The sequence below is a fragment of the Entelurus aequoreus genome, linkage group LG06, assembly GCF_033978785.1.
Source record: "Entelurus aequoreus isolate RoL-2023_Sb linkage group LG06, RoL_Eaeq_v1.1, whole genome shotgun sequence".
In the NCBI taxonomy this organism is placed as follows: Eukaryota; Metazoa; Chordata; class Actinopteri; order Syngnathiformes; family Syngnathidae; genus Entelurus; species Entelurus aequoreus.
The window spans coordinates 15,723,747-15,751,144 of NC_084736.1; the positions used below are offsets into that span (position 1 = coordinate 15,723,747).

Here is a 27,398-nt window from a genome sequence, read left to right on the forward strand (position 1 = left end):
TGACAAGAGTACATACATACACACAAACACTAGGGTTGTACAGTATACCGGTATTAGTATAGTACCACGATACTAATGAATCATATTCGGTACTATACCGCCTCTGAAAAGTACCGGTTTGCCCCCCCCCGCGCATCCGTCGTCGTCATGTCGTGACATTGCTGGTTTACGAGCAGACGAGCATGTTCGGCAGCGCACAATCACAGAGTACTTACAAGCGGACACAGTGTGTAGACAGGAAAGGGAGAACGGACGCATTTTGGCTTAAAAACTAACGATAAAGGTGAAGTTATAACACTGAAACGTCCTCAGGAAGAGATGCTTTAAGACATGGCTAGCTAGCTAGCGGCTAAAGTCCAGCCGCAGTCTGCAGTGTTTTAGCTACTTCTAAATCACTAATCCTCGCCTCCATGGCGACAAATAAAGTAAGTTTCTCACAAGTATCATCAATGCAGGACGAGGAATAGCTAAACATGCTTCACTACACACTGTAGCTCACCGTTGTCACAATATAAACAAAGGCCATTGGTGGATCTACACCTAACATCCACTGTAGTGATACCAAGTACAAAAGCGTACCTAGTCGATACTATGACTACGTCGATATTTTTTGGCATCACAACTTCTTCTTTCGTTTTTTAAAAAGTTTTATTATGTTTATAAACTCAGGAAATATGTCCCTGAACACATGAGGACTTTGAATATGACCAATGTATGATCCTGTAACTTCTTGGTATTATCCAAAACTAATGTAAAGTATCAAACAACAGAAGAATAAGTGATTATTACATTTAAACAGAAGTGTAGATAGAACATGTTAAAAGAGAAAGTATGCATATATTAACAGTAAATGAACAAGTATATTAATAATTCATTTTCTACCACTTGTCCTTTATGTTGACAAAATAACAGAATGATACTAAATTAGGAGCCTTTGATTGTTTACTTACTAATAAAAGACAAGTTGTCTTGTATGTTCACTATTTTATTTGAGGACAAACTTGAGAAACAGGTTTAGTGTACCGTAAGATTTTTTTGTTAAAATAAAGCCAATAATGCAATTTTTTGTGGTCCCCTTTATCTAGAAAAGTATCGAAAAGTATCGAAAACTATCAAAAAGTATCGAAATAATTTTGGTACTAGTACTAGTATCGGGACAACACTAATACACACAGCGTGTATTTTAACATTGGAGGGTTTTAGAGCGCTTTATAGGCAGAATAGAGCAACTCCCATTGGCTCCATTGTTAGCTAAATTTTGCTAGTGTTTATATACGAGTGAGAATGCATAAGAAAAAAAAAAACATTTATTCTTGTTTTACATAAGGATTGTTAATGAAATGCAAAATTCCTCAAAAAAGTGCAGTTCCCCTTTAAGCAACTTTGACGCTGCTTATGTGTGTGGACTTTTGCATAAAGTTGTTGTTTCCGACTGCATCCTGCCCTCGGAAGAACTCCAACGTCACGGCCTTTCGAACATGCGGTCGGTGTCGTGAAAAGTTCCTATCTCAACTTAAAAATCAAAGCCGGCCAGCGCTCGCCGCAAAGACAGAAGCGCCAATCACTTTTCCTTTCGAGGGGTCAGCAACATTTTTGCTCCGGCGGGCTGCCAAAAGATCTCAGATCTCCATCCATTAGCTGGATTGCCTCTTTAATTCTCTAAAGCTCCGATGGAGATGTGTGAGGCGGCGATGACAGGCTGCGTGTTTTGACCTTTAAATCCAATCTGCATGGCTGACAATGTGGAAAGAAGCTATTAGGTGGGTTCGAAACTCAAAAGGTTGCGGCCCTTTGCCATGTCACCAATCATAATCTCATTGGGAGCCCAAACACCGGTTAGGATTAGCCCACACCAGTAGATTCCTCTTCACCTAGAACCGGGGTGTCAAACTCAAATACAGAGTGGGCCAAAATTTAAAACTGAACAAAGCCGCGGGCCAAGGTTGAACAAATTAACCTTTTAACAGGGACCCAAACAAGTTTTGCATTGAATATTGAACAAGCAAGGCTTATATACCGTAATTTCCGGACTATAAGCCGCTACTTTTTCCCCTCGTTCTGGTCCCTGCGGCTTATACAACAGTGCGGCTTATTTACGGCCTGTTCTTCTCCGACACCGACGAAGAGGATTTCGGTGGTTTTAGTACGCAGGAGGAAGACGATGACACAATGATTAAAGACTGACTTTTCATATACCGGTAGGCTGCTTATTTTGATAACGTACAGGCGAGCACTTTGTATTACTTTGCACCGTTGTATTATTTGTACTCTGCACGAATGCTGTTCGCCATGTCAAAGATGTGAAAGTTTGATTGAATGATTGAAAGATTTATTGTTAACAATCCCCTCCGTGGTAGCAGGAACCCCTATATACTACGCTAATTACACATCAAAGCCCTGCGGCTTATAGTCGGGTGCGGCTTATATATGGAGCAATCTGTATTTTCCCATAAATTTAGCTGGTGCGGCTTATAGTCAGGTGCGGCTTATAGTCCGGAAATTACGGTAACTTTATAGTGACATGCAAAATCCAGTTTCAAATAATAATAATTGAAAAATATCAATGGCATATCAAATAAAATTGAAATAAAAATGTAATGCCTCTTTTCTATTTGCAGCCTTCTGAGGTAAATATCAAAATAAACTTTTTCCACAGGCTAATAATAAATTTGAAAATAAAATAACAATAATGAATGAATCAAACATTCAAGCCTTGAAGTAGCAAGAGAAAGTGCATGAATAAAACGTTAATTATTGCTCAGTTTGCTACACTGATTTGCTTTAACACTGAATATGGAACGAGCAACGCTTATATAACTTTATAGTGCAAAATCAACTTTCAAAAAAACAAACGAAAAAACATCAATGGTATATTAAAAAAATTTAAATAAAAAATGTAATGCCTCTTTTCTATTTGCAGCCTTCTGAGGTAAATATCAAAATAAACTTTTTCCACAGGCTAATAATAAATTTGAAAATAAAATAACAATAATGAATGAATCAAACATTCAAGCCTTGAAGTAGCAAGAGAAAGTGCATGAATAAAACGTTAATTATTGCTCAGTTTGCTACACTGATTTGCTTTAACACTGAATATGGAACGAGCAACGCTTATATAACTTTATAGTGCAAAATCAACTTTCAAAAAAACAAACGAAAAAACATCAATGGTATATTAAAAAAATTTAAATAAAAAATGTAATGCCTCTTTTCTATTTGCAGCCTTCTGAGGTAAATATCAACATTAACTTTTTCCACAGGCTAATAAATTTGAAAATAAAATAACAATGAATAAATCAACCATTTTTACTGCTCAGTTTGCGACACACTGATCTAATCTGATGTGCCCAAGCCAGATAGCTGCCGTCTTTTCTGGGATGCTAGTTCATTAATGTCGGGGCTCAGGTGGGCGGGGTTTGGGTGTATATTGTAGCGTCCTGGAAGAGTTAGTGCTGCAAAGGGTTCTGGGTATTTGTTCTGTTGTGTTTATGTTGTGTCACGGTGCGGATGTTCTCCCGAAATGTGTTTGTCATTCTTGTTTGGTGTGGGTTCACAGTGTGGCGCATATTTGTAACAGTGTTAAAGTTGTTTATACGGACACCCTCAGTGTGACCTGTATGGCTGTTGATCAAGTATGCATTGCATTCACTTATGTGTGTGTAGAAGCCGCATATATCATGTGACAGGGGCCGGCACGCTGTTTGTATGGAGGAAAAGCAGACGTGACGACAGGTTGTAGAGGACGCTAAAGGCAGTGCCTTTAGGGCACGCCCCCAATATTGTTGTCCGGGTGGAAATCGGGAGAAATTCGGGAGAATGGTTGCCCCGGGAGACCTTCGAGAGGGGCACTGAAAATCGGGAGGGTTGGCAAGTATGAGTATTAGCGGTGAATGCGGTGTTACAGCGCAGTGTTTCCCACACAAATTCATTTATTTGTGGCGGCCCGCCACGAAAGAATTACGTCCGCCACAAATAGATTTTTTTTTTTTTTTTTTTTTGTCCTGTCCAGCTTCTCAGGCAAATCACATAGTTGATGTAGATGCCCATATAAGCTGTTCAGATTTACTTTACAAAAGAGAAGTGTAGGATACTTCTCTTGTTGCCTTATTTGTATTTGACCACTACTGTTTTCTGTTTATTTGTTACTGACTGTGGCAGGACACCTCTGCCTCTGTTTCACTTTATGTTGCTGGTAAATAATATGGTTGTAGTAGTAGGCTAAAGTTAAATTATTTAGTATGCACTAATTAAAGGGGCAGAGCTTTAAGAGACATTTTAGCTTTTATATTTTATAAGATATATTTTTTGTAAGAACCACAATTAATAAATATATTTCAGTGAATAACTTATTGTTCAAATCTGTATATAAATATGTACATAAAGTGTTGTAATTATATTGTAAAATGGATGGATGGATGGATGGACGTTTAAAACAAAACTGTTATTATTAATTAGTAAGTATACATTTTTTCAGCCTTTTTAGAGAAAATCATATCATTGCAGTAAATTATGCAAATTACCGGATGATGTCATGGTGACCACGCCCATAACCAGGCCCCCACCACCACAGGTATCTTGGCAGTTTATGGGAAACACTGCAGCGGCACCACCGCTGTATAATACCGGCGGGCCAGCTCTAATGTTGATTTGATATTGCCTCAAGGGCCAAATGAAATTAAACGGCGGGCCAAATTTGGCCCGCGGGCCAGAGTTTGACACCCATGACCTAGAACGTCACCGGGGGGACATGGACACGGTGTTAACGAGACGCGGTGATGTTGCTGATGGAAGTAAACGGGCCTTAAGGACGAGCGGTGTGAGTCATGGATGGCTTACCGCTCGCATGTTTACCGCCGATGATGCCATGCAGCCAAGAGATTCAAATGACTCATCGCGCTTTCAACCGATAGTAACACCTGTTGGAGCTGCAGGTTTGAACAATAAAATCAAGTCATCAAATGCATTTAGCACAATGCTAACTATACAGTAAAGCAAAGATTATCTGCTGTTTTGAAGGACCTGCTGCAAAAAAAACAATAGCCAAAATTCCTCCCTGTCATAGATGCCCAAATGTGTTTCCACTGACTGACAAATCAAAAGGACGCGGTAGGGCTGGGCGATATATCGATATACTCGATATATCGCGGGTTTGTCTCTGTGCGATATAGAAAAGGACTACATTGTGATATTCGAGTATATGTTCTCACGCAGTTGCTTTTAGCTGCGGGCATTACACTGCATGCGTTTCCCACTCTTTCGAATCTGGTAACAAATGGAGGAAGAATTAATTCCCCAGGGGGTCCATTGTCTGGCGGTGGTTTGGCTTCAAGCGGGGTTTGGCTTCAAGCGGGAAGATGTTGAACATTTATGCGGCAAAAGTGTTGCTACAAAAAGTAGCACCACTGCTAATGTGTAGCATCATTTGAAAAGTCACCCGCTAGAGAATGAAGAGTGCTTGAAACTCCACAGCAACAAAATGCCCAAGCAACCATTTCCACATCAACACCGTATGAAAAAAAAGTCAATAACAGAAGGAGATAACGCCCGCAGGAACCTACCACATAGTGAAGGACGAACACTATTTGATTTCCTATTATGCAGCTCATTTTTATGTGACAGTTATTGAAATATCTTGTGTGACATCATGCACAAAAGTGCACTTTATTTGTTTTAAACTATTGTAGTGGCGTTCTGTACAAAAAGTGCACTTTAATTTAGTGTTGTTTTGATGTCATCTTAGTGACATCATGCACAAAAGTGCACTCATAGCTTGTTTTAAAATGTCTCTGACAATCTTGCACGTTCTGTTTTGAAATGACATGAATGTTTGTGCCACTTCTTAATAACTGTTTAATAAATCCAGTGTTGGTCAATTGACTTAGTTGTGGTTTCCCTCTCTGCATGAACGTTTAAAATAAGCATATATTAATGAAGTATAAACAAGAATGTTTTAATGTAGACACATAGAATCATCATACTGTTGTGATTATATGCATCAAGTGTTCATTCAAGGCTAAGGCAAAATATCGAGACATGGCCTAAAAATATCGAGATATTAATAAAAGGCCATATCGCCCGGCCCTAGGACGCGGGATTTTTTCCGAGAGAAGTAGAAAATGCGATTGCGGTAGAAATTTTGAGGGAATGCTGAAGAGCCCAAGCCAAACTGAAATGCTAACAGTTAGCTCGCTAACCAGATAGCGTCAAGTGACAAAAGATATGAGCAAAATGAGCTAGTATACTAACAATGGCATGCTTAGCAATAGTGAAATACCAAAATAAGTGACACTGAGGCGTATACCGGTTAAATTAACTAGAAAAGATAGCATGGTCATGTTAGCAAGCTAAAATGCTAACTGTAACGTGCGTCAAGCGCCAAAATATACCAATATTACCCTTCGAGTGCAATACATCCAACACTGATTGTTATTTATTACTCCGGTACTCTTGTCTTGTTCTGTATATTGTACAGTATTTTGTATAGTGTTTTGTATATTGTACAGGATTGCTTATTATTTTTATTGGATAGTAGTCTGTTTATTTCAATTATTAGTTTTTTTCTTTATTACCTCTTGTGTAATTTATTTTTACCCCATATTTGTTCCCACTACCGCACCTTAAATTGGAGTCCTTAATCTCGTTATATGCAGATATAATGACAATAAAGTCCATTCTATTCTATTCTAAAATATATTACTCTGAGGTGTGCACCTGAAAACAATTGTTTCAAATGCTACCATGCTAATGTTAGCATGCATCGAGTACTACAATATGTCTGAGGTGTAAACCTAAAAAAATAGCGTGCTAGCTTTTTATTTAAGCTATTTTTTGAGGTTTACACCTCAGTCATATTGTACTCGATGCATGCTAACATTAGCATGGTAGCATTTGAAACAATTTTTTTCATGTGCACACCTCAGAGTAATATATTATTGGTACTTGACACATGTTACAGTTAGCATTTTAGCATGCTAACATAATTAGCGTTCTAGCTTTTTTTTTTTAGCAAATGTACACCTCAGTGTCATATATTTTGGTATTACACTATTGCTAATTAAACTGTAAGCATGCTATTGTTAGCATGCTGGCGTAGTACTGTTAGCGTTCTAGCTTTTTTTAAGATGCAGAATAAGTCTGACGCCAGCCAAGAATGTTGGAATAATATCTAAAAGGCAAACATTTATTCATACAAATATGGAAGAGCTGCTGATGGTGTGTTTGACAGAAAAGCAGATGGAAGGAAATACTGTACATTATTATTAGTTTACCTCATAAAGCTACTGTAGCTGTTAGTAGTACATTCTATGATGTTTTTATGCAATATTTAATATCTAAAAGTTAGTTTTTCTTTTTAAAAGCATGTTACATGTTAAAATTGTGCTGGGTTTTTTTTTTTGGGGGGGGGGGGGGTTTAACTGATTTCAATGAATTTCAATGAAAGATGTTGATTTGAGATACGAGTAGGGATGATACTCGAAACCGGTTTTCCCGGTTGTTTGATAAGAAAAGAACCGAGTCCTCGGACTCGAATCCCTTTTTGAGAACCGGTTCCCGTTATCGAGACCACTATAGTAAAGGAAAAGAGTTGATTCTTTATTCGAATCCCGTCCCGACCAGAAATGCTCCGTGGGACATCACAATAAATGACGTCACGTAGCTCAGTCATTAGGCGCAGATAGCGAAAGCAGGAAAACAATGGACGGGAAAAAGCGCTCCAAGGTGTAATAAAGTTCAAAACAAAAGCTATAATCCATCGAATAACTTTACTGAGAGATTTTAGCAGGGTAAAACACATGACGAACACTTTTACGACCAACCGGAAACATAGCAACGCACCTCCTTTCCGGCAGCTGTCAGCATTTAAACACACAATGCAGCTAACTTGCTACATTTAAAGCCATGTTAGATTTTAGGGAAGCATTTCCAAACAAACAATGCTAGCATGTGGCTAAACGGGGTGCTAACAAACAGCTAAACACAGTTAACTGAGGAAGTACATGTTAGGATTATGTTTTAGTTGGGTTTAAACCAAAATCCTACTCATTTTTGTCAAGATTGCCATTGATTGAATGGTCAAGGCTGTTTATGTGTAGGGCGCGACCAGTAAATAGCAATAGTGATACAATTATGAGAAGATGGATGGATGATGAACTTACAATCAATCATGACGTCCACTGTACATTATTGTGGCTCATTATGCATGATGGATGCAGTCAAGTGGGTGAGCCACACCCTGTCTGTTCTCCACCGCCTGGCTTGTTCATCAGCTAGGGAAAAAAAATCCCCTCAAAAATAATGCATTTTTTTTGTCATGTCACCACCAACACTTTCTTGGTCGCAGGAATTAAACGGGAATTGGAATGACAACTTTGTTATAATACTAGCCACAATGGAGGTTATGGAAATAAAAGGATGGGGTTTTTTTTGTTTTAAGTAAGGGCGAAATGAGGTCTAATGCTCCTGCTGCCCGCACCTCGCCCATCTTTACTGCCCCTCCTTCTAACTCTCCTGGCAACAAAAGGCGCCGGTGTCAAGTCAGCCATCTTGACATAATACCGTTTCCTCCATAAAGCCTACAAAATAAAAGCCCCGACTTGGATTTCGCGAGCTCATTCGACGCCATACTCGGATGAAACGACATGTCTCTAAATGCATCCATTTTCTACCGCTTGTGCTGGAATCTCCGTTTCCCCCCACATTTTGGTTTGACACATCGAGCGGGTGCTGATGCCCACTTCCGGTTTTACTCCCCGGAAGCCTCTCCTTATCTTGACGCAGCTCTTCCACGCCTTGACGCACGTCGTTTAAGCGCACTCCCGCACAATGGCGCGTCAGTAATGCCTAACAATAAGCGAAACATTATGATTTAAATGCGAGATTTGCTCAACTTTTTTGGGGGTTGGGGGGGAAAGTTGCGCAAAAAGTAATAAGATGGTGGTGAATGAGTGGATTAGACGCCTTAAAAAAAAAAATTAAAAAAATAAATAAATATATAATTATATTTATTTAAACACGTTTGGTTTATTCATGTCAATAATAAATAGCAATAATTTTCCATTTGAGGACATTATTGTGTCATTTTCAGTAGACAATAGAGAAATAGCAATGCATGAAAGTGGTGCACCGAGCAGCCTGACACGCCCATGTCTTTCTCCAGCAGCATTATATATATATATAAATATATATATATTTTTTTTTTAATAAACTCTTAAATATGCCAACAGGTGTGCAATGCATGCGCTCCTACTTACTTTTCTGTCCGTCACCTCCTCACCGACAGCCTCCACCACTCCGGAGCACTCCATGCCGGGGCTGACCGGCGGGGACGGCAGCCGGTCGTAGAGCCCCTGGCGGGCCATCAGGTCGGCGAAGTTGAGCCCGCAGACCTTCACTCGAACCTGGATCTCCCCGGCCTTGAGGGCGGGCTTGCCCTTCTTCACTTGCAGCTTCACTTTGTCGTAGCCGCCGTAGCCGGTGAGCACCAGAGCGCGGTACGTGAACGCCTCTTCCTCCGGGACCTTCTCGGTGGTCTCCGCCGCCGCCGCCGTTGCTGCCGCCTCGCCGGCGGGCGCAGGCTCCGGCTCGGTCTTGGGCTCCTCCGTGGGCTTGGAGTCCTGCTTCTGGTCCACGGCGTTCTGCTGCTGGGCAGGTGCGTCTTCTCCAGACATGTTTGCAAAAATATTAAAAGGGTGACTTTTCTACAAAAAAAAATACTTTTTTTTTTTTTTTTTTTTTAGCTTAAAGAGTGATTTTGCACCAAAAAAAAGGACTTGTTTCTTGCAAGCGCTTAAACCCCGACAAAGTGGGCTGACCAGTGGCGGGTAGTGGCTGTCAACGCCGGGCTATGACAGTGAGAGTGAGTGGGACGAGACTCAAGCTGGCTGCAAAACGCGGAGAGATGTGGAATAAATCCACGGAGTCCTCGCTGCGTGATTGGGTGGATGCTCTGCCAATAACACGGAATCTGTGCGCTATTGTAAGCAAGCACATGTTTCCAAATATGCCACTTAGCTCCTTTATCAAGATGCACATATTGCACATTTCTGCCATTGCGAGGATTGCTGCGCTTTTGATTGACCCAAGTGTGACATTTTTGGGCCAATTGCATTCCCTTCTTTCTTTCTTTAGTTTATTTCGAACATGAACACACTTATATCATAATACATCACACAATTTCATATCATTTCATTTTACATCATGCCCGAAAAGGAGTAGGAAGAAGCAAAGCTTATTTAATCCTACCCCTTTCCCACTTCAGAGCGTTTACAAATATATAGAATCATTTACTGACCTTTTTATATAATAAAATAACATCTATGAATTAGTATACACAACAGTTTTGTAATATGGAATCAATTAATTCAGTCATTATTAACATACTGAGTTGAAGAATATCTTATTTTCAATAAGATTGGAAGTATTTCTCATAATTCTTCTTCTTTGTAAGCACTATTATTTTGAACAACCTCTTAAGCCTACTGAAACCCACTACTACCAACCACACAGTCTGATAGTTTATATATCGATGATGAAATCTTATCATTGCAACACATGCCAATACGGCTGGGTTAACTTATAAAGTGCAATTTTAAAATTCCCGCCACACTTCCGGTTGAAAAACTCCTTTGGATATGATTTATGCGCGTGACGTCAGAAAATCTACGGAAGTGGTTGGACCCCATCGGACCCGATAGAAAAACCTCTTGTTTTCTTCGACAAAATTCCACAGTATTCTGGACATCTGTGTTGGTGAATCTTTTGCAATTTGTTTAATGAACAATGGAGGCTGCAAAGAAGAACGTTGTAAGTGGGATCGATCTGTGTCTTAGCGGCTAAGTACAATACTTACAGCAACACAACAAGGACTACTTACTTAGAAGACGCCTAGCCGATGCTTGCCGCCAAACCCACGGATGAAGTCCTTCGTCGCGCCGTTGATCGCTGGAATGCAGGTGAGCACGGCTGTTGATGGGAAGATGAGGGATGGCTGGCGTAGGTGGAGCGCTAATGTTTTATCATAGTTCTGTGAGGTCCGGTTGCTAAGTTGCTAAATTAGCCTTAGCGTCGTTAGCAACAGCATTGTTAAGCCTTACCAGGCTGAGAATTTTTAACAGTGTAGTTACATGTACATGGTTTTATAGAATTGTTGGTCTTCTGTCTATCCTTCCAGTCAGGGGTTTATTTATTTTGTTTCTATCTTCATTTGAGAATGATGCTATCACGTTAGCTCAGTAGCTAAGTGTGTCACCGATGTATTGTCTTGGAGATAAAAGTCACTTTAAATGTCCATTTCGCGTGCTCGACTCTCATTTTCAAGAGGATATAGTATCCGAGGTGGTTTAAAATATAAATCCGTGATACACAATAGAAAAAGGAGAAGAGTACATAGTTCTGTGAGGTCTGGTTGCTAAGTTGCTAAATTAGCCTTAGCGTCGTTAGCAACAGCATAGTTAAGCCTTACCGGGCTGAGAATTTTTAACCGTGTAGTTACATGTACATGGTTTTATAGTATTGTTGGTCTTCTGTCTATCCTTCCAGTCAGGGGTTTATTTATTTTGTTTCCATCTGCATTTGAGAACGATGCTATCACGTTAGCTCAGTAGCTAAGTGTGTCACCGATGTATTGTCTTGGAGATAAAAGTCACTTTAAATGTCCATTTCGCGTGCTCGACTCTCATTTTCAAGAGGATATAGTATCCGAGGTGGTTTAAAATACAAATCCGTGATTCACAATAGAAAAAGGAGTAAAAGGTGAGTTATGCTCACTAAAATGTTGGGTTATTCCAAACCCAACGATTGGGTTGCGCAATTTAGCGCTCATTGACCCAATAGTTGGTTCAAAATGATAAATGTTACTGCTCGTTTGTCCTACTCCTTCCCAACTACTGATCAAAATAATTTTTATTCCATTAAAATATACTCAAAAGAAAGATATGAGTGACTTTTTTTTTTTTTTTACAAGAATTGCCATGTATGGTCATAGTTGTCACGGTGGGGTCGCATTTTAATGCGTGGATTGTTCTCCCAGGATGCAGACGGACCTCCGGAGGCAAAGTGAAGGTAAGGAAATTATTTATTGTCCATAAATCATGCGGGATACAAACAAAAGAGCAACAGCGTGCCGATAGCACGGGAAGCTAACGGAATAGCGAACAAGAAAAGCTTAGCATGTTAACAGGCAAACAAAAAGGCGGTAGCCGTCGTAACTGTTGCGTGGAAGCAAATAAGAAAACCAGACTAAGTGTGGCAAAAAGCAGGGAATAATTAGCTCTCTGATTAGTGCCCAGTAGCAGGTGAGCGTCCAGAACACTAATCAGAGGCAGGTAAAACAATCTGCAGTCATGGCAACTAAAACACAAACCCAGGAGTGCTCAATTACTGAGCTGGCAAACCTGTTGCTCGTTGGAGCAGGTGAAGGTCACATGACCAGACATACCACCCGTTGTCATTTGAGGCAAATGCCAGGCAATGATCAAATGATATGATCCCAAATCTCATTTGTATGCCAGTACGATCATTTTAGTCGGTTGATATCGATATCAGGCATTCTGCAATACATCATATATTTATGTTTGCCAAGTAGCATTTCACAAAAATATTAGGAACAGTTCCCAGTATGATGCAATCAAAATCCACACACTTTTAAATGAGTACCTCTAACTCGGGGGTAAGCAACCCGCGGCTCTAGATCTTTAGCCCTACACTAGTGGCTCCCTGGACCTTTTTAAGAGATGTGTGAAAATGGGAAAAGATGAAGAAAAAATATTTTTTTTTGTTTTAATATATTTTCTGTAGGAGAACAAACATGACACAAACCTTCCTAATTGTTAGAAATCCCACTGTTTGTTATACATGGTTCACTCAGAGTATTTGGCAAGCACCGTTTTGTCCTACTAATTTCGGCGATCCTTGAACTCATCGTAGTTTGTTTACATCAGGGGTGTCCAAACTTTTTCCACTGAGGGCCGTACACAGAAAAATTTAAGCATGCAGGGGCCATTTTGATATTTTTCATTTTCAAACCTTAACAAAATATATGGATTTTTTTTTTAACCTTTAGGGCTCCCGGGGACTATTAAAGGCCTACTGAAATTATTATTTTTTTATTTAAACGGGAATAGCAGATCCATTCTATGTGTCATACTTGATCATTTCGCGATATTGCCATATTTTTGCTGAAAGGATTTAGTAGAGAAAATCGACGATAAAGTTCGCAACTTTTGCTCGCTGATAAAAAAAAAGCCTTGCCTGTACCGGAAGTAACGTGACGTCACAAGAGCTAGTATTCCTCACAATTCCCCATTGTTTACAATGGAGCGAGAGAGATTCGGACCGAGAAAGTGACGATTACTCCATTAATTTGAACGAGGATGAAAGATTCGTAGATGAGGAACGTTACAGTGAAGGACTTGAGAGGCAGTGACGGACGTATCTTTTTTCGCTCTGACCATAACTTAGGTACAAGCTGGCTCATTGGATTCCACAATCTCCTTTTTCTATTGTGGATCACGGATTTGTATTTTAAACCACCTCGGATACTATATCCTCTTGAAAATGAGAGTCGAGAACGCGAAATGGACATTCAGTGCCTTTTATCTCCACGACAATACATCGGCGAAACGCTTTAGCTACGAGCTAACGTGATAGCATCGTGCTTTAACTGCATATAGAAACAAAAAAAATAAACCCCTGACTGGAAGGATAGATAGAAAATCAACAATACTATTAAACCGTGGACATGTAAATACACGGTTAATGCTTTCCAGGCTGGCGAAGGTTAACAATGCTGTGCTAACGACGCCATTGAAGCCTACTTAGCAACCGGACCGCACAGAGCTATGCTAAAAACATTAGCTCTCCACCTATGCCAGCCAGCCCTCATCTGCTCATCAACACCCGTGCTCACCTGCGTTCCAGCGATCGGCGGAAGGACGAAGGACTTCACCCGATGCGTTTGGCGGCCCGGAGACGTAGGAAGTCAAGGTGAGGTCGCCGGCTATCGCGTCTGCTCTCCAACAAAGTCCTCCTGGTTGTGTTGCTGTAGTCCGCTGCTAATACACCGATCCCACCTACAACTGTCTTCTTTGCAGCCTTCATTGTTCATTAAACAAATTGCAAAAGATGTCCAGAATACTGTGGAATTATGAAATGAAAACAGAGCTTTTTGTATAGGATTCTACGGGGTACCATAACTTCCGTTAAACTGACTAAGTCACGCGCATACGTCATCATACCGCGACGTTTCAGCCGGATATTTCCCGGGAAATTTTAAATGTCACTTTATAAGTTAACCCGGCCGTATTGGCATGTGTTGCAATGTTAAGATTTCATCATTGATATATAAACTATCAGACAGCGTGGTTGGTAGTAGTGGGTTTCAGTAGGCCTTTAAGGGTCTCAGTCATTAAACTGTTAAAAATAAGTCAAATTATTATTATTATTTTTTATTTAACGCTTACAGTAAATCTCTATATCAACTTGAGGTTGATATAAAGTAAAAAAAAAAAAAGGTTTTCTGTCAAAGACAACTTTGTTTTTTATAGTAAAACTGAAATATGCAGTATTTAGTAATTAGAGCCTTAAAAGATCAATAATGCAGGACACCATTGATTTTAATTCTTTAATATTTTTGAGTAATCACAGTGGAAAGTTAAGTAAAATCCTACTAAATATATTTGGGATCCAAAAGGTCCCCCGCTCATAAAGTGATACATTTTTATTAAATTTTTTTTACTTTTAACACTTAAATTACGAGATCAACTTCAGATATATCTGTCGATTTTACGTTTGAACTATTATTTTGTTTGTTTTATGCTCTTTTGTCAAATAAAACTTTGATGTTTTTATATGGCAACCACACAATATATGCAATATTTTTTCCACATAAAACATTTTAAAGTGATATTTTTTAACTAATAATTCATTATAACATAGATTTTTTTTCTTTTTTTTTTTCTTTAGCAATGGCAAAAAAAAGAAAAATAAACAAAGACAAAAGAAAAAAAAACAGCCTGCATGGCAGCTTTGTGTCAACATTGCAACTTTTTCTTGTTAGATTTCACCTCATTCCACTTTTTTAAAATGTTTTTTTTAAATTTTTGCAATATTATCAATTTTGCAATTTTTGCAGAATGTGTGGCGGGCTGGCAAACAATTAGCTGCGGGCCGCAAATGGCCCCCGGGCCGCACTTTGGACACCCCTGGTTTACATGTACAGCTTTCTTCGATGCTGCCACAGTCATTCTTTGTCTCATTTTGTCCACCAAACGTTTTATACTGTGTGTGAATGCACAAAGGTGAGCTTTGTTGATTTTATTGATTTGCTGGAGTGCTAATCAGGCATATTTGGTCACTGCATGACTGCAAGCTAATCAATGCTATTTAGTCAAGCTGTATGTACATATTGCATCATTATGCCTCGTTTGTAGGTATATTTAATTTCCTTTACTTATGTCCTCTGTGTATTTAAATCAATTATTGCATGTCTCATGACAGATTATCTGTATGTAATATAGGCTGCATGTCTGATACATGTTTGTGTGCCATGTTGTTCCAGACCACAGCAAACGTTACCCAGCTTGCAAAGATTGTAATAAATCCATTAGAAGAAGACGTTTCCTTTAACTTGGACACACACGTCTATACCTTTGGCCATTCTAAGACAGTCATTTCCAGGAGTTATCTCATCCTGTGAGAAGTAGCACTTATGATTCAAATATTGCCAATACTTGGTTAATATTCAGCTCACAAAATGTGTAAAACTAATGGGTAACGTTGTCGGTTTTGGGATGCATTTTTAGAATGATTCAGAGGGACAAACGGTAGAAAATGAATGGATGGATGGACTTTTTACTTTTACTTGAGTACATTTGTGAAGAAGAAACGCTTTACTTTTACTTTGTTACATTGAGTTTCGTTCTTATCGCTATCATCATTATATTTGTTTATAAATGATTGATTACTGCTCGCAAAAGCACATTTATTTGGCTTGTTAGAAAAAAATGGTGTCTTTATATACATCCGGACAAAAAAAGATTTGTAATCAAATTAAAGATTTCGAAACAAAAAAATCATTTGATATTGAAAAAAAGATTATAGTAAAAAACATAAAATTTGAGGTTACAAACTATTGTATTAAAAAAAAAAAAAAAAAAATCTTTTAACTACAAATATTTTTTGTTGGCAAATCTTATGTTTGGCTACAAACCTTTAATTATTACAAATCTTTTATTGTTTAAAAAATGTTATTTTTGGGGGGGAGGGGGGGTTTGTGGTTGCAAATGTTTTTTTTGGGTTTTCAACCTTTTTTTTGTTGGAAAGTTTTTTGGTAAAAAATATTATTTTTTAGTTAGAAATTTATTTTTTGTTGCGATTCTTTTTTTTTTTTACATATCGTTTTTTGGTTACAATAGTTTTTTGGTTACGAATCGTTTTTTTGGTTAAGATTTTTTTTTGTGGTTACAAATTGTTTTTTATTCGGTTACAAATATTGTTTTTGTTCGAAAGTCGTTTTTAGTTAGAAATCTTTATTTCTGTTGTAATTTATTTTTATTACAAATTGTGTTTTGGTTACAAATAGTTTTTTAGGTTAAGATTTTTTATTGTGTGTTTACAAATAGTTTTTATTGGCTGTGAATCTTTTTTTAGTTACAAACCTATTTTTGATTAAAAATAGTTTTTTGATTCAACATTTATTTTTAAATTCACAAATGTTTTTTTTGGATGCAAATCTTGTTTTTTTGGATGCAAATCTGTTTTTTTGGTTACGACTCAACTTGAATCTAATAGGCGGGGCATTTTTCGAACAAATGTAAGACATCTTTTTATTGGTTAAACTTGGAGGATGGTTTGACCTTATGGGAGCGACTAGTTCCACCCTCAACAGCAAACGTTACACAGCTTGCAAAGATTGTAATAAATCCATTAGAAGACAACCTGTCGTTTTCTTAAACTTGGACACACACATCTATCCTTTTGCCATTCTAAGACCGTCATTTCCAGGAGTTCTCATCCTGTGAGAAGCCTCCGTTTTACTAATGTTTTCCAATATTGTAAAAATGTGTAGAATAAAAATTTAAATACAACATTTCTGTCAACGAAGAATTGCGTCAGTCTTTGATAGTAGGCTAATATGGCTAATATTAGACACTTACATCATGTGTTGTCTTCATTATAACACTTATTTTTACGTACAAGCTGTAACCGTGTAGTAACAGGCACATGTAATATTTGCACTATGTGGTTTTTTTTTAGCATTACTGTAATTTCTTTCCTGAGCACATTGATTTCACAGGGTGCATAGACTCTTGTTGACAAAAGTAGTGAGTTAGTTCTTCCTGAGGTTCTTGGAGGGTTCTCCTGTAGCACTATTGCCAAGTGTTGCATTGACAAAAATAGAACATAATAAAACAGTCACAGTTAAGACGATGTGGCTTAAAACTGGATCAAGATATAAGTGTTTTTATATGGGTCGATATCGATAATTATTGATGTTTTTATGACCTATGGAAACTAAGGACCAGGAAAAGAATGTATTAAATGTCACATTTTTATTTCAAAAGGTAACCTTTCTGGTTATAATTCCCTTAGCTGTTAAAGGCGGAAAGGAAAGCAAAACACAAGCATGGAAAACAATCAATGTAAACAACATTGTAAAATCACATGTTCTGTTAATGTGTTACTATTCAAAAACAGCCCCTCCACCTTGTCAAAATCTCCCCCAAACGAGTCTAATTTGTTTGTGCAGCACATTTTTTGTCTGACTATTATAGTTTTTATATGTTATTAACCATTAGTTTTTATGTTGTTAATAATTATAGTTATGTTAATAATGTGTTACAATACATAACCAGCCCCTCCACCTTGTCAAAATCTCCCCAAACGAGTCTAATTTGTTTGTGCTGCACATTTTTTGTCCAACTATTATAGTTTTTATGTTATTAACCATTAGTTTTTATGTTGTTAATTATTATAGTTACATTAATAATGTGTTACTATTCATAAACAGCCCCTCCACCTTTTCAAAATCTCCCCAAACAAGTCTAATTTGTTTGTGCTGCACATTTTTTGTCTGACAATTATAGTTTTTATGTTATTAACCATTAGTTTTTATGATGTTAATTATTATAGTTATGTTAATAATGTGTTACTATTCATGAACAGCCCCTCCACCTTGTCAAGTCCAATATGGCTCTTTCAACATTTTGGGTTGCCGACCCCTTTTTTTCAGCTACTCTGAAAAAATAGTCAAATATCTTCTATATGCCAAGAGCCCTCTGCTGTTTTTGAGGGGCTACTCCTGAAAAACTAGTCAAAGATCCTCTATATGCCAAGAGCCCTCTGCTGTTTTTAAGGGGCTACTCCTGAAAAACAAATAGTCAAAGATCCTCTATATGCCAAGAGCCCTCTGCTGTTTTTGAAGGACTACTCCTAAAAACTAGTCAAAGATTCTCTATATACCAAGAGCCCTCTGCTGTTTTTGAGGATCTACTCTTAAAACAATTGTCAAAGATCCTCTATATGCCAAGAGCCCTCTACTGTTTTTGAGGGGCTACTCCTAAAAAACCTAGTCAAACATCCTCTGTATGCCAAGAGCCCTCTTTGGTTTTTGAGGGGCTATTTCTAAAAAACTAGTTAAAGATCCTGTATATGCCAAGAGCCCTCTGCTGTTTTTAAGGGGCTACTCCTAAAAAACTAGTCAAAGATCCTCTATATGCCAAGTGCCCGCTGCTGTTTTTGAGGGACTACTCCTAAAAAAACTAGTCAAAGATCCAAGAGCCCTCTACCAAAAAAAAGTCAATGCCAAGAGCTGTGCTGTTTGAGGATCTATTCCAAAAAATAGTTTAAGACTCTCTAAACGCCAAAAGCCCCCTGCTGTTTGAGAATCTACTCCTAAAAAACTAGTCAAAGATCCTCTATATGCCAAGAGCCCTCTGCTGTTTTTTTGAAGGACTACTCCTAAAAAACTAGTCAAAGATCCTCTATATGCCAAGAGCCCCCTGCTGTTTTTGAGGATCTACTCTTAAAAAAAATAGTCAAATATCCTCTATATTCCAAGAGCCCTTTGCTGTTTTTGAGGGGCGACTCCTAAAAAACTAGTCAAATATCTTCTATATGCCAAAAACCCTCTGCTGTTTTTGAGGGGCTACTCCTAAAAAACTAGTAAAAGATCCATGAATACAAAGAGCCCTCTGTTGTTTTTGAGGAGCTACTCCTGAAAAACTAGTCAAATATCATCTATATGCCAAGAGCCCTCTGCTGTTTTTGAGGGGCTACTCCTAAAAAACTAGTCAAAGATCCTCTATATACCAAGAGCCTTCTGCTGTTTTTGAAGAACTACTCCTAAAAAACTAATCAAAGATCCTCTATATGCCAAGAGCCCCCTGCTGTTTTTGAGGATCTAATCTTAAAAAAAAGTAGTCAAAGATCCTCTATATTCCAAGAGCCCTCTCCTGTTTTATAGGGGTGACTCCTAAAAAACTAGTCAAATATCTTCTATATGCCAAGAGCCCTCTGCTGTTTTTGAAGGATTACTCCTAAAAAACTAGTCAAAGATCCTCTATATGCCAAGAGCCCCCTGATGTTTTTGAGGATCTACTCTTAAAAAAAAGTAGTCAAAGATCCTCTATATTCCAAGAGCCCTCTCCTGTTTTATAGGGGCGACTCCTAAAAAAACTAGTCAAATATCTTCTATATGCCAAGAGCCCTCTGCTGTTTTTGAAGGACTACTCCTAAAAAACTAGTCAAAGATCCTCTATATGCCAAGAGCCCCCTGCTGTTTTTGAGGATCTACTCTTAAAAAAAAAGTAGTCAAAGATCCTCTATATTCCAAGAGCCCTCTCCTGTTTTATAGGGGCGACTCCTAAAAAAACTAGTCAAATATCTTCTATATGCCAAGAGCCCTCTGCTGTTTTTGAAGGACTACTCCTAAAAAACTAGTCAAAGATCCTCTATATGCCAAGAGCCCCCTGCTGTTTTTGAGGATCTACTCTTAAAAAAAAATAGTCAAAGATCCTCTATATCAGTGGTCCCCAAACTTTTTGTAGCTGCGGACCGGTCAACTCTTGAAAATTTGTCCCACGGACCGGGGGGGAGGGGGGGAGGGGGATTTATTTTATTTATATTTTAGTTTTTATTTTTTCATAAAGAAATACAATCATGTGTGCTTACGGACTGTATCCCTGCAGACTGTATTGATCTATATTGGTATATAATATATATATATATATATTGTGTTTTTTATGTTGATTTAAAAAAATAAATTAATTAATTTAAAAAAAAAAATTATTTTTTAAATTTCCGGTGGTTGGGGACCACTGCTCTATATGACAGGAACACTGCTGTTTAACGATTTACTCCTAAAACAACTAGTCAAAGATCCTTTATATGACAGGAGCCCTCTGCTGTTTTTGAGGATCCACATTTAAAAATAAAAAAAAGTCAATGCCAAGAGCTCTCTGCTGTTTGAGGATCTACTCCTAAAAACTAGTTCAAGACTCTCTAAATGCCAAAAGCACCCTGCTCTAACCAGACTGAGCCTTATTGTCTCTGCAGATGTGGATTATGTTGATGCTGGAGACTGCATTGCTGTATTAAGCTTTTTTTTAATTTTTTAGCCATACTCACTGAGGAGACACCCTGCTGCAAAGGGCCACTCAGCTCTTCTTGACTCAAAGTCAGCAAAGTGACAAATCGATAATCCCTCCGGTGAAAAATGTGACTTTGCACACGTCTGGTTCTTGCTAAAACGTTATGCGGCAGCCAGCGTCTCCGTCACCGCAGGAGCACGCTTTGAAGCTCGGGAAGGACTGGAGCAAAAAGAAGAAAAAAGGACATGCGGTATGAGTGGAGACATCTTGGATCTAAGTAGGTTACTGTTACACTTTGCTGTAATTGGGCCTTTCAAAAAAAAAAAAAAGCAGACACGCAGCCCACAGGGAGTCTGGACATACTCTGTGGATGATTGGGTTTTGCCTCCAGTAAATCAGGCTGGTAGCAGCGTTCATGTTTCCCCTCAATGAACCGCAGCTCGCCAGTTTCTGCAACACTTGTGCTTGCTACCAGACAACAGGCAAGGCAGTTATCCTGTTGCTCACTTGTTGTGCCAGATATTTAGACAGTAATGGCTTTGTGTTGACTCATTTTCAATGGCTTGCGAATCTATACTGCTCTACAAGCTGCACGCTGACTACTCTAAAGTGTACCTAAGTTGACTTTTTCTGCTTTGACAAGATAAACTGATTGAAAATCAATAAAAAGCACAAGGTTGGTCTTTTCTTGTATTTTAGTCACATCCTTTCCAAAAGGTAAACATGGTAGGCTATATATTTATAAGCGGTTGATTTATATAGGCTAGTAAGGTAAAGTTTTGTACCTGACAAGTTTCGGCTATCTATATTTACCACTTATAAATACACATTAGTAGGCTAAATTAACCTCTTCAACATACATGGTAGGCTATAGACCAGGGTGTAGCGGCCCACTTGGATTAATGACACAAGATGCAGAGAGCTTCAACTGGTGCAACTATAATTCTCTCCTCACAATTTTGACACCGTGAAAACTATGAATATGGACAGAAAATACAAATGCCATCGTATCATATTTCCACAAAAAATGCATAAATCATGTTTACATTTTTAAACTTATGAACAAATCTTTTTTAGTAAATAAAAATAATGACATTTTCCCGTTTGTTTTGAATCAGGGGTCTCAGACACGCGGCCCGCGGGCCAATTGCCGCCCGCGAGACGTTATTTTGCGGCCCGCACCTTAATATGAAAATTTAGTGTTAGTGCGGCCCGCGAGTTTTATATGAATGGCGCTTGACAGCGTCATACTTGCCAACCCTCCCTATTTTCCCGGGAGACTCCCGAATTTCAGGGCAACCATTCTCTCAAATGTCTGCCGATTTTCACCCAAACTACAATATTAAGGGCCTGCCGTGATGGCACTGCCTTTAGCGCCCTCTACAGCCTGTACAAACATCGTGCCAGCCCAGTCACATGTTGTATTTGGCTTCTGTACTCACACGTGACTGCAAAACATACTTGATCAACAGCCATACAGGTCACACTGAGGGTGACCGTATAAACAACTTTAACACTGTTACAAATATGCACCACACTGTGAACCCACAACAAACAAGAATGACAAACACATTTCGGGAGAACATCCGCACCGTAATACAACATAAACACAACAGAACAAATACCCAGAATCCCATGCAGCCCTAACTCTTCCGGGCTACAATATACACCCCCGCTACCACCAAACCCCCCACTTCCCCCTCCGTGCGTCGGTTGAGGTGGGCGGGGTTTGGTGGTAGCGGGGGTGTATATTGTAGCCCGGAAGAGTTAGGGCTGCAAGGTGTTCTGGGTATTTGTTCTGTTGTGTTTATTTTGTGTTACGGTGCGGATGTTCTCCCGAAATGTGGCGCATATTTGTAACAGTGATAAAGTTGTTTATACATCCACCCTCAGTGTGACCTGTATGGCTGTTGATCAAGTATGTCTTGCAGTCACTTACTGTGTCTGTAGAAGCCGCATACAACATGTGTCTGGGCCGGCACGCTGTTTGTATGGTGAAAAAGCGGACGCGACGACAGGTTGTAGAGGACGCTAAAGGGAGTGCTATCACGGCACGCCCTTAATAATGTTGTCCGGGTGAAAATCGGGACAAATTCGGGGAAATGGTTGCCCCAGGAGATTGTCGGGAAGGGCACTGAAATTCGGGAGTCTCCCGGAAAAATCGGGAGGGTTGGCAAGTATGTTGCTAGGGCGGGATAGCCATTCAAAGAAGGTGAATTCATTAAAAAGTGCATGTGAGATTTTTTAAAGAAATCTTTTTTTGCGGCCCAGCCTCACCCAGTTTCTGCATCCAGTGGCCCCCAGGTAAATTGAGTTTGAGACCCCTGTTTTAAAGGCCTACTGAAAGCCACTACTACCGACCACGCAGTCTGATAGTTTATATATCAATGATGAAATCTTAACATTGCAACACATGCCAATACGGCCGGGTTAACTTATAAAGTGCAATTTTAAATTTCCCGCTAAACTTCCGGTTCGAAACGCCTCTGAGGATGACGTATGCGCGTGACGTCAATCATTGAAACGGAAGTATTCGGACACCATTGAAGCCAATACGAAATAGCTCTGTTTTCATGTCATTATTCCACAGTATTCTGGACATCTGTGTTGGTGAATCTGTTGCAATTTGTTCATTGCATTATGGAGAAAGAAGCTGAGCAAGCAAAGAAGAAAGTTGTCGGTGCGAAGCGTCTATTTTGCGAGGGAAGTCAGCAGCAACACGTACACAGCCGGCGCTTCTTTGTTTACATTCCCGAAAGATGCAGTCAAGATCGAAGAACTCGGACAACACAGACTCTTACCAGGAGGACTTTGATTTGGATACACAGTTGCAATACCGTGAGTACACAGCTGCGCTTCCAAACATTTGATCGCTTGCTATAACTAACTCGAGCTAGTAGCTAGGAACTAGGAGCTAGCATTAGGATTAATTTGTGGCATATTAAATATAAGCCTGGTTGTGTTGTGGCTAATAGAGTATATATATGTCTTGTGTTTATTTACTGTTGTAGTCATTCCCAGCTGAATATCAGGTCCCACCCGCGCGCTTCCAAACATTTGATTGCTTGCCCGTACGTGCGTGTCATGTACGTAACTTTGATTAAATATATAAGCTTTATGAACCTTGGGTTAGGTGAACGGTTCTTTGGGCTGAGTGAGTGTGTGTGTTGTGCAGGTGTTTGAATTGTATTGGCGGGTTTTATGGACGGGATCCCGTCCATATTACCCGCTCGAGCTATAACTAGCTCGAGCTAGTAGCTAGTAGCTAGGAGCTAGCATAACAAACACCTAGGTGTTTTTATGCGGGATTAATTTGTGGCATATTAAATATAAGCCTGGTTGTGTTGTGGCTAATAGAGTATATATATGTCTTGTGTTTATTTACTGTTGTAGTCATTTCCAGCTGAATATCAGGTCCCCCCCGGCTCTCACAGCATCTTCCCTATCTGAATCGCTTCCACTCCCCACTAGTCCTTCACTTGCACTTTACTCATCCACAAATCTTTCTTCATCCTCGCTCAAATTAATGGGGAAATCGTCGCTTTCTCGGTCCGAATCTCTCTCACTTCATGCGGCCATCATTGTAAACAATAGGGAACTTTGCGTATATGTTCAATTGACTACGTCACGCTACTTCCGGTAGGGGCAAGCCTTTTTTTATCAGATACCAAAAGTTGCTATCTTTATCGTCGTTGTTCTATACTAAATCCTTTCAGCAAAAATATGGCAATATCGCGAAATTATCAAGTATGACACATAGAATAGATCTGCTATCCCTGTTTAAATAAAAAAAATTCATTTAAGTAGGCCTTTAAATGAAATGAACCACTTGTTTTACAATAAATAAACCATTAGTCTCCTCCTACTTCCTTCCGCTTCTAAGGGCGCTAAGTTTGCTCAGCTTGTTAGCCTAGCTTCCACACACAGCTCGTAGTGACTCTCCTTAAATGTGACATATAAACAACACAAACACGAGGCACAATAAAATAACCTCTCACAAATGTTCACACAGAATATGAGAAATATATCTTTGTCAGCATGTTTTACCAGTCCTGGAGTAACGTGAGTATGTTGTTGATGTCAGACTGGAACGGCAGCAGGAAGTCAAGCATCAGTAATAAAGGAAGTAACAGAATAAGAGTGGGCTCTTCAAAAAAAAAGGCACACATAAAAACGTAACATGACAGAACTGCATTTTCTCATTAACAAAATTTGCTGCCATTTACACAGTGGTGTCAAACTCATTTTATATGGGGGGCCATATGGAGAAAAATCTACTCCCAAGTGCGCCGGACTGGTAAAATCACGGCATGATAACTTAAAAATAAAGACAACTTCAGATGGTTTTCTTTGTTTAAAAATAGAACAAGCACATTCTGAAAATGTACAAATCATGTTGTTTTTTGTTTTGTTTTTTACGCTTACATGGTGCGGTTAATAGTCTTCTATCTTAATTTGTTGTTATTTATACTTTCTGAATAAATTATGTGATAATGTTCATCAGTCAACTCATTGGTGTTAATTTTCAATCTATCAAGATAAAAAATATATATCAAAATCAAATTACAGGATGTTATTTATGTAGTTTGCTCATTTTCCTCGACTGGTGCACTCATATGGTTTATTTTTATTTATTTTTTTACATATGTGGCATAATCTACAACGATACAAAGAATTGCTATCGCGACATCTAGTGGACACATTTAGAACAGCAGTTTCTTTCATTCAAAAATGTCGGCTCATTTTTATACTTAGCAAACTCATCCTGTGCTACAGCAGCTACACAGTAGCTAAGCACACAATAGCACACAAGCTAGAGCAATGGTTCTCAAACGTTTTATCACCAAGTACCACCTCAGAAAACACTTGACTGTCTAAGTAGCACCAATATGGCCAACATTAAAATACAGTAGCGTTGTAGGCCCAAGTATTCATTAAAAACAAGTCAGATGTTTTATTTAGCAAGTATATCTAATATTTTTGGCCACTGTAACATTACACACAGCTTGAACAGTAACACTGTGTTTAAATATTAAATCAAGTGATTCTTTGGCGCACCACTAGATGGAGCCGGTCTAGACATACGTAATAAGTGTCCTTGATTATTGCAGTCTAAAACAACACATTTGTAAATATAAAGTATCAAAAAACTATAGTTGTATATTATTTACACATCCAAAGGCTACAAGGCAGAAACATATTGGGAGATTATCCAGTAACAGACGTGTCCGCGTCATTCAACTTGAGCTATACTTAATTATTGTGGCTGCCAGGTGTTGCAAAAAAAACAATTACCACTCCACTTCAACTTAAACAGCATAAGTCCATTCAGACGGTTAATAATAAAAAAAAAGTTAGTGTTTTTCATACCTACCGTTGTCCTGTGTTTGACTAATTTCACTTGATCAGGCCTTTACTAACATTCCACACTATGAAGCAGGGGTGTCCAAACTTTTTCTACTGAGGGAAAAATGAAAGCATCTGGGGGCCATTTTGACATTTTTCAGTTTTGAAACCATCAGGGCTCCCCTCAATTTTGGTGAATGTTAAAGGTCCCGCTGACCCAAAAGGGTCTAAGTCATTAAAGTGTGAAAAATAAGTCATATAAAAAAAAAATGTCAACACTCAAATATCTATATATATCGACTTTAGATCTATCCATAACAGTGCAATACTTTTTCATAACATGGTCACTACTGCCTAGTTTCTCTTGTTATATTCTTATTTTACTGTTATATTTTTATTCTCATTGTTGCTTTTTATTTTTATTCTATTGTAATATTTTTCTATTTTGTTTCCATTTATACCCCCATTATTTACTTTTTACTTTTTAAATTCGATCTCAATTCTGTGCACTGCTGCTGGAATTTTAATTTTCCTGAGGGAACTCTCCTGAAGGAATCAATAAAGTACTATCTATCTATCTATCCGATGCCATAACGTTTTTATTTTTTTATGTTTAATACTTTTTTCCCTCCCCAAAAACCCTTTTTTTTTTTAATGACAAAAAAACTAATTATGTAATATTGTGCCCAAAACATGTTTGAAAGTGGAATAATTAATGAGAAGTAATTGGAGCCTTAAATAGATGAATAAGTCAGTATTTCATAACAATGTTTTTAAATATATTTGTATTTTTTGAGCAATGACAGTTTTAGATTTAGTTTTTTTTCACATTTCACCTGTTTGCTCTTTAATTAAAATTGTTATGTTTATTTTGAAGAAGTATTTTTTTTAAATGGGCCGCTAAAAAGTAGCTCCAGGTTGCAAATGGTCTGTGGGCCGCAATTTCGACACCCTTGCTTTTAAAGTAATGAAAGTATGTATGATTTGTGCTGATATCACATCAGATCAATATCAGTATCTGCCATTTGTCAAGGCTCCAATATTGGCACCCTATCGGAACAAAAAAAAGTTGTATCGGGACATTTCTAATAAAATGCTCGCTTGCTGTACTCACTTTTGTCAAATATTGTATTTGCTGTAATAAAAACAATAACAAAAATAAAAAAAAGAACATGTCCTTTTGTGTTGGACTAGTGTTAAAATCCGTCTCACTCAACAATATTTGCTGGCAGTTGTCAAAAATAAAAAATTGCAGTTTTGAAATGTTGAACATGTACTATCGACCTTTGACCTCAGCCATCTTCATTCTGTCTCTTTAATTCAGCAGAATGTTTTTATTTATTTTATTTTATTTATTCATTAAAAAAAAATATTTATTTATTTATTTATTATTATTGTACATATTTTTTCATTTAAAAATATTGTTTTTTTATCATTTAAAAAATAAAAAAAATAAAATAAAAA

The 27,398-nt window shown here is 38.3% G+C and overlaps 1 protein-coding gene across 1 annotated transcript in view; it reads right to left on the bottom strand.

The window, feature by feature from the left end:
- vat1 (vesicle amine transport 1) overlaps positions 1 to 9,887 on the bottom strand; it is an 88,835-nt gene extending 78,948 nt beyond the window's left edge. Inside the window, exon 1 of the mRNA XM_062050069.1 lies at positions 9,252 to 9,887. Coding sequence (XP_061906053.1) covers positions 9,252 to 9,668 — 417 coding nt within the window. The 5' untranslated portion in view covers positions 9,669 to 9,887. The remainder of the gene's footprint in view (positions 1 to 9,251) is intronic.
- Positions 9,888 to 27,398: the final 17,511 nt, after the last annotated feature.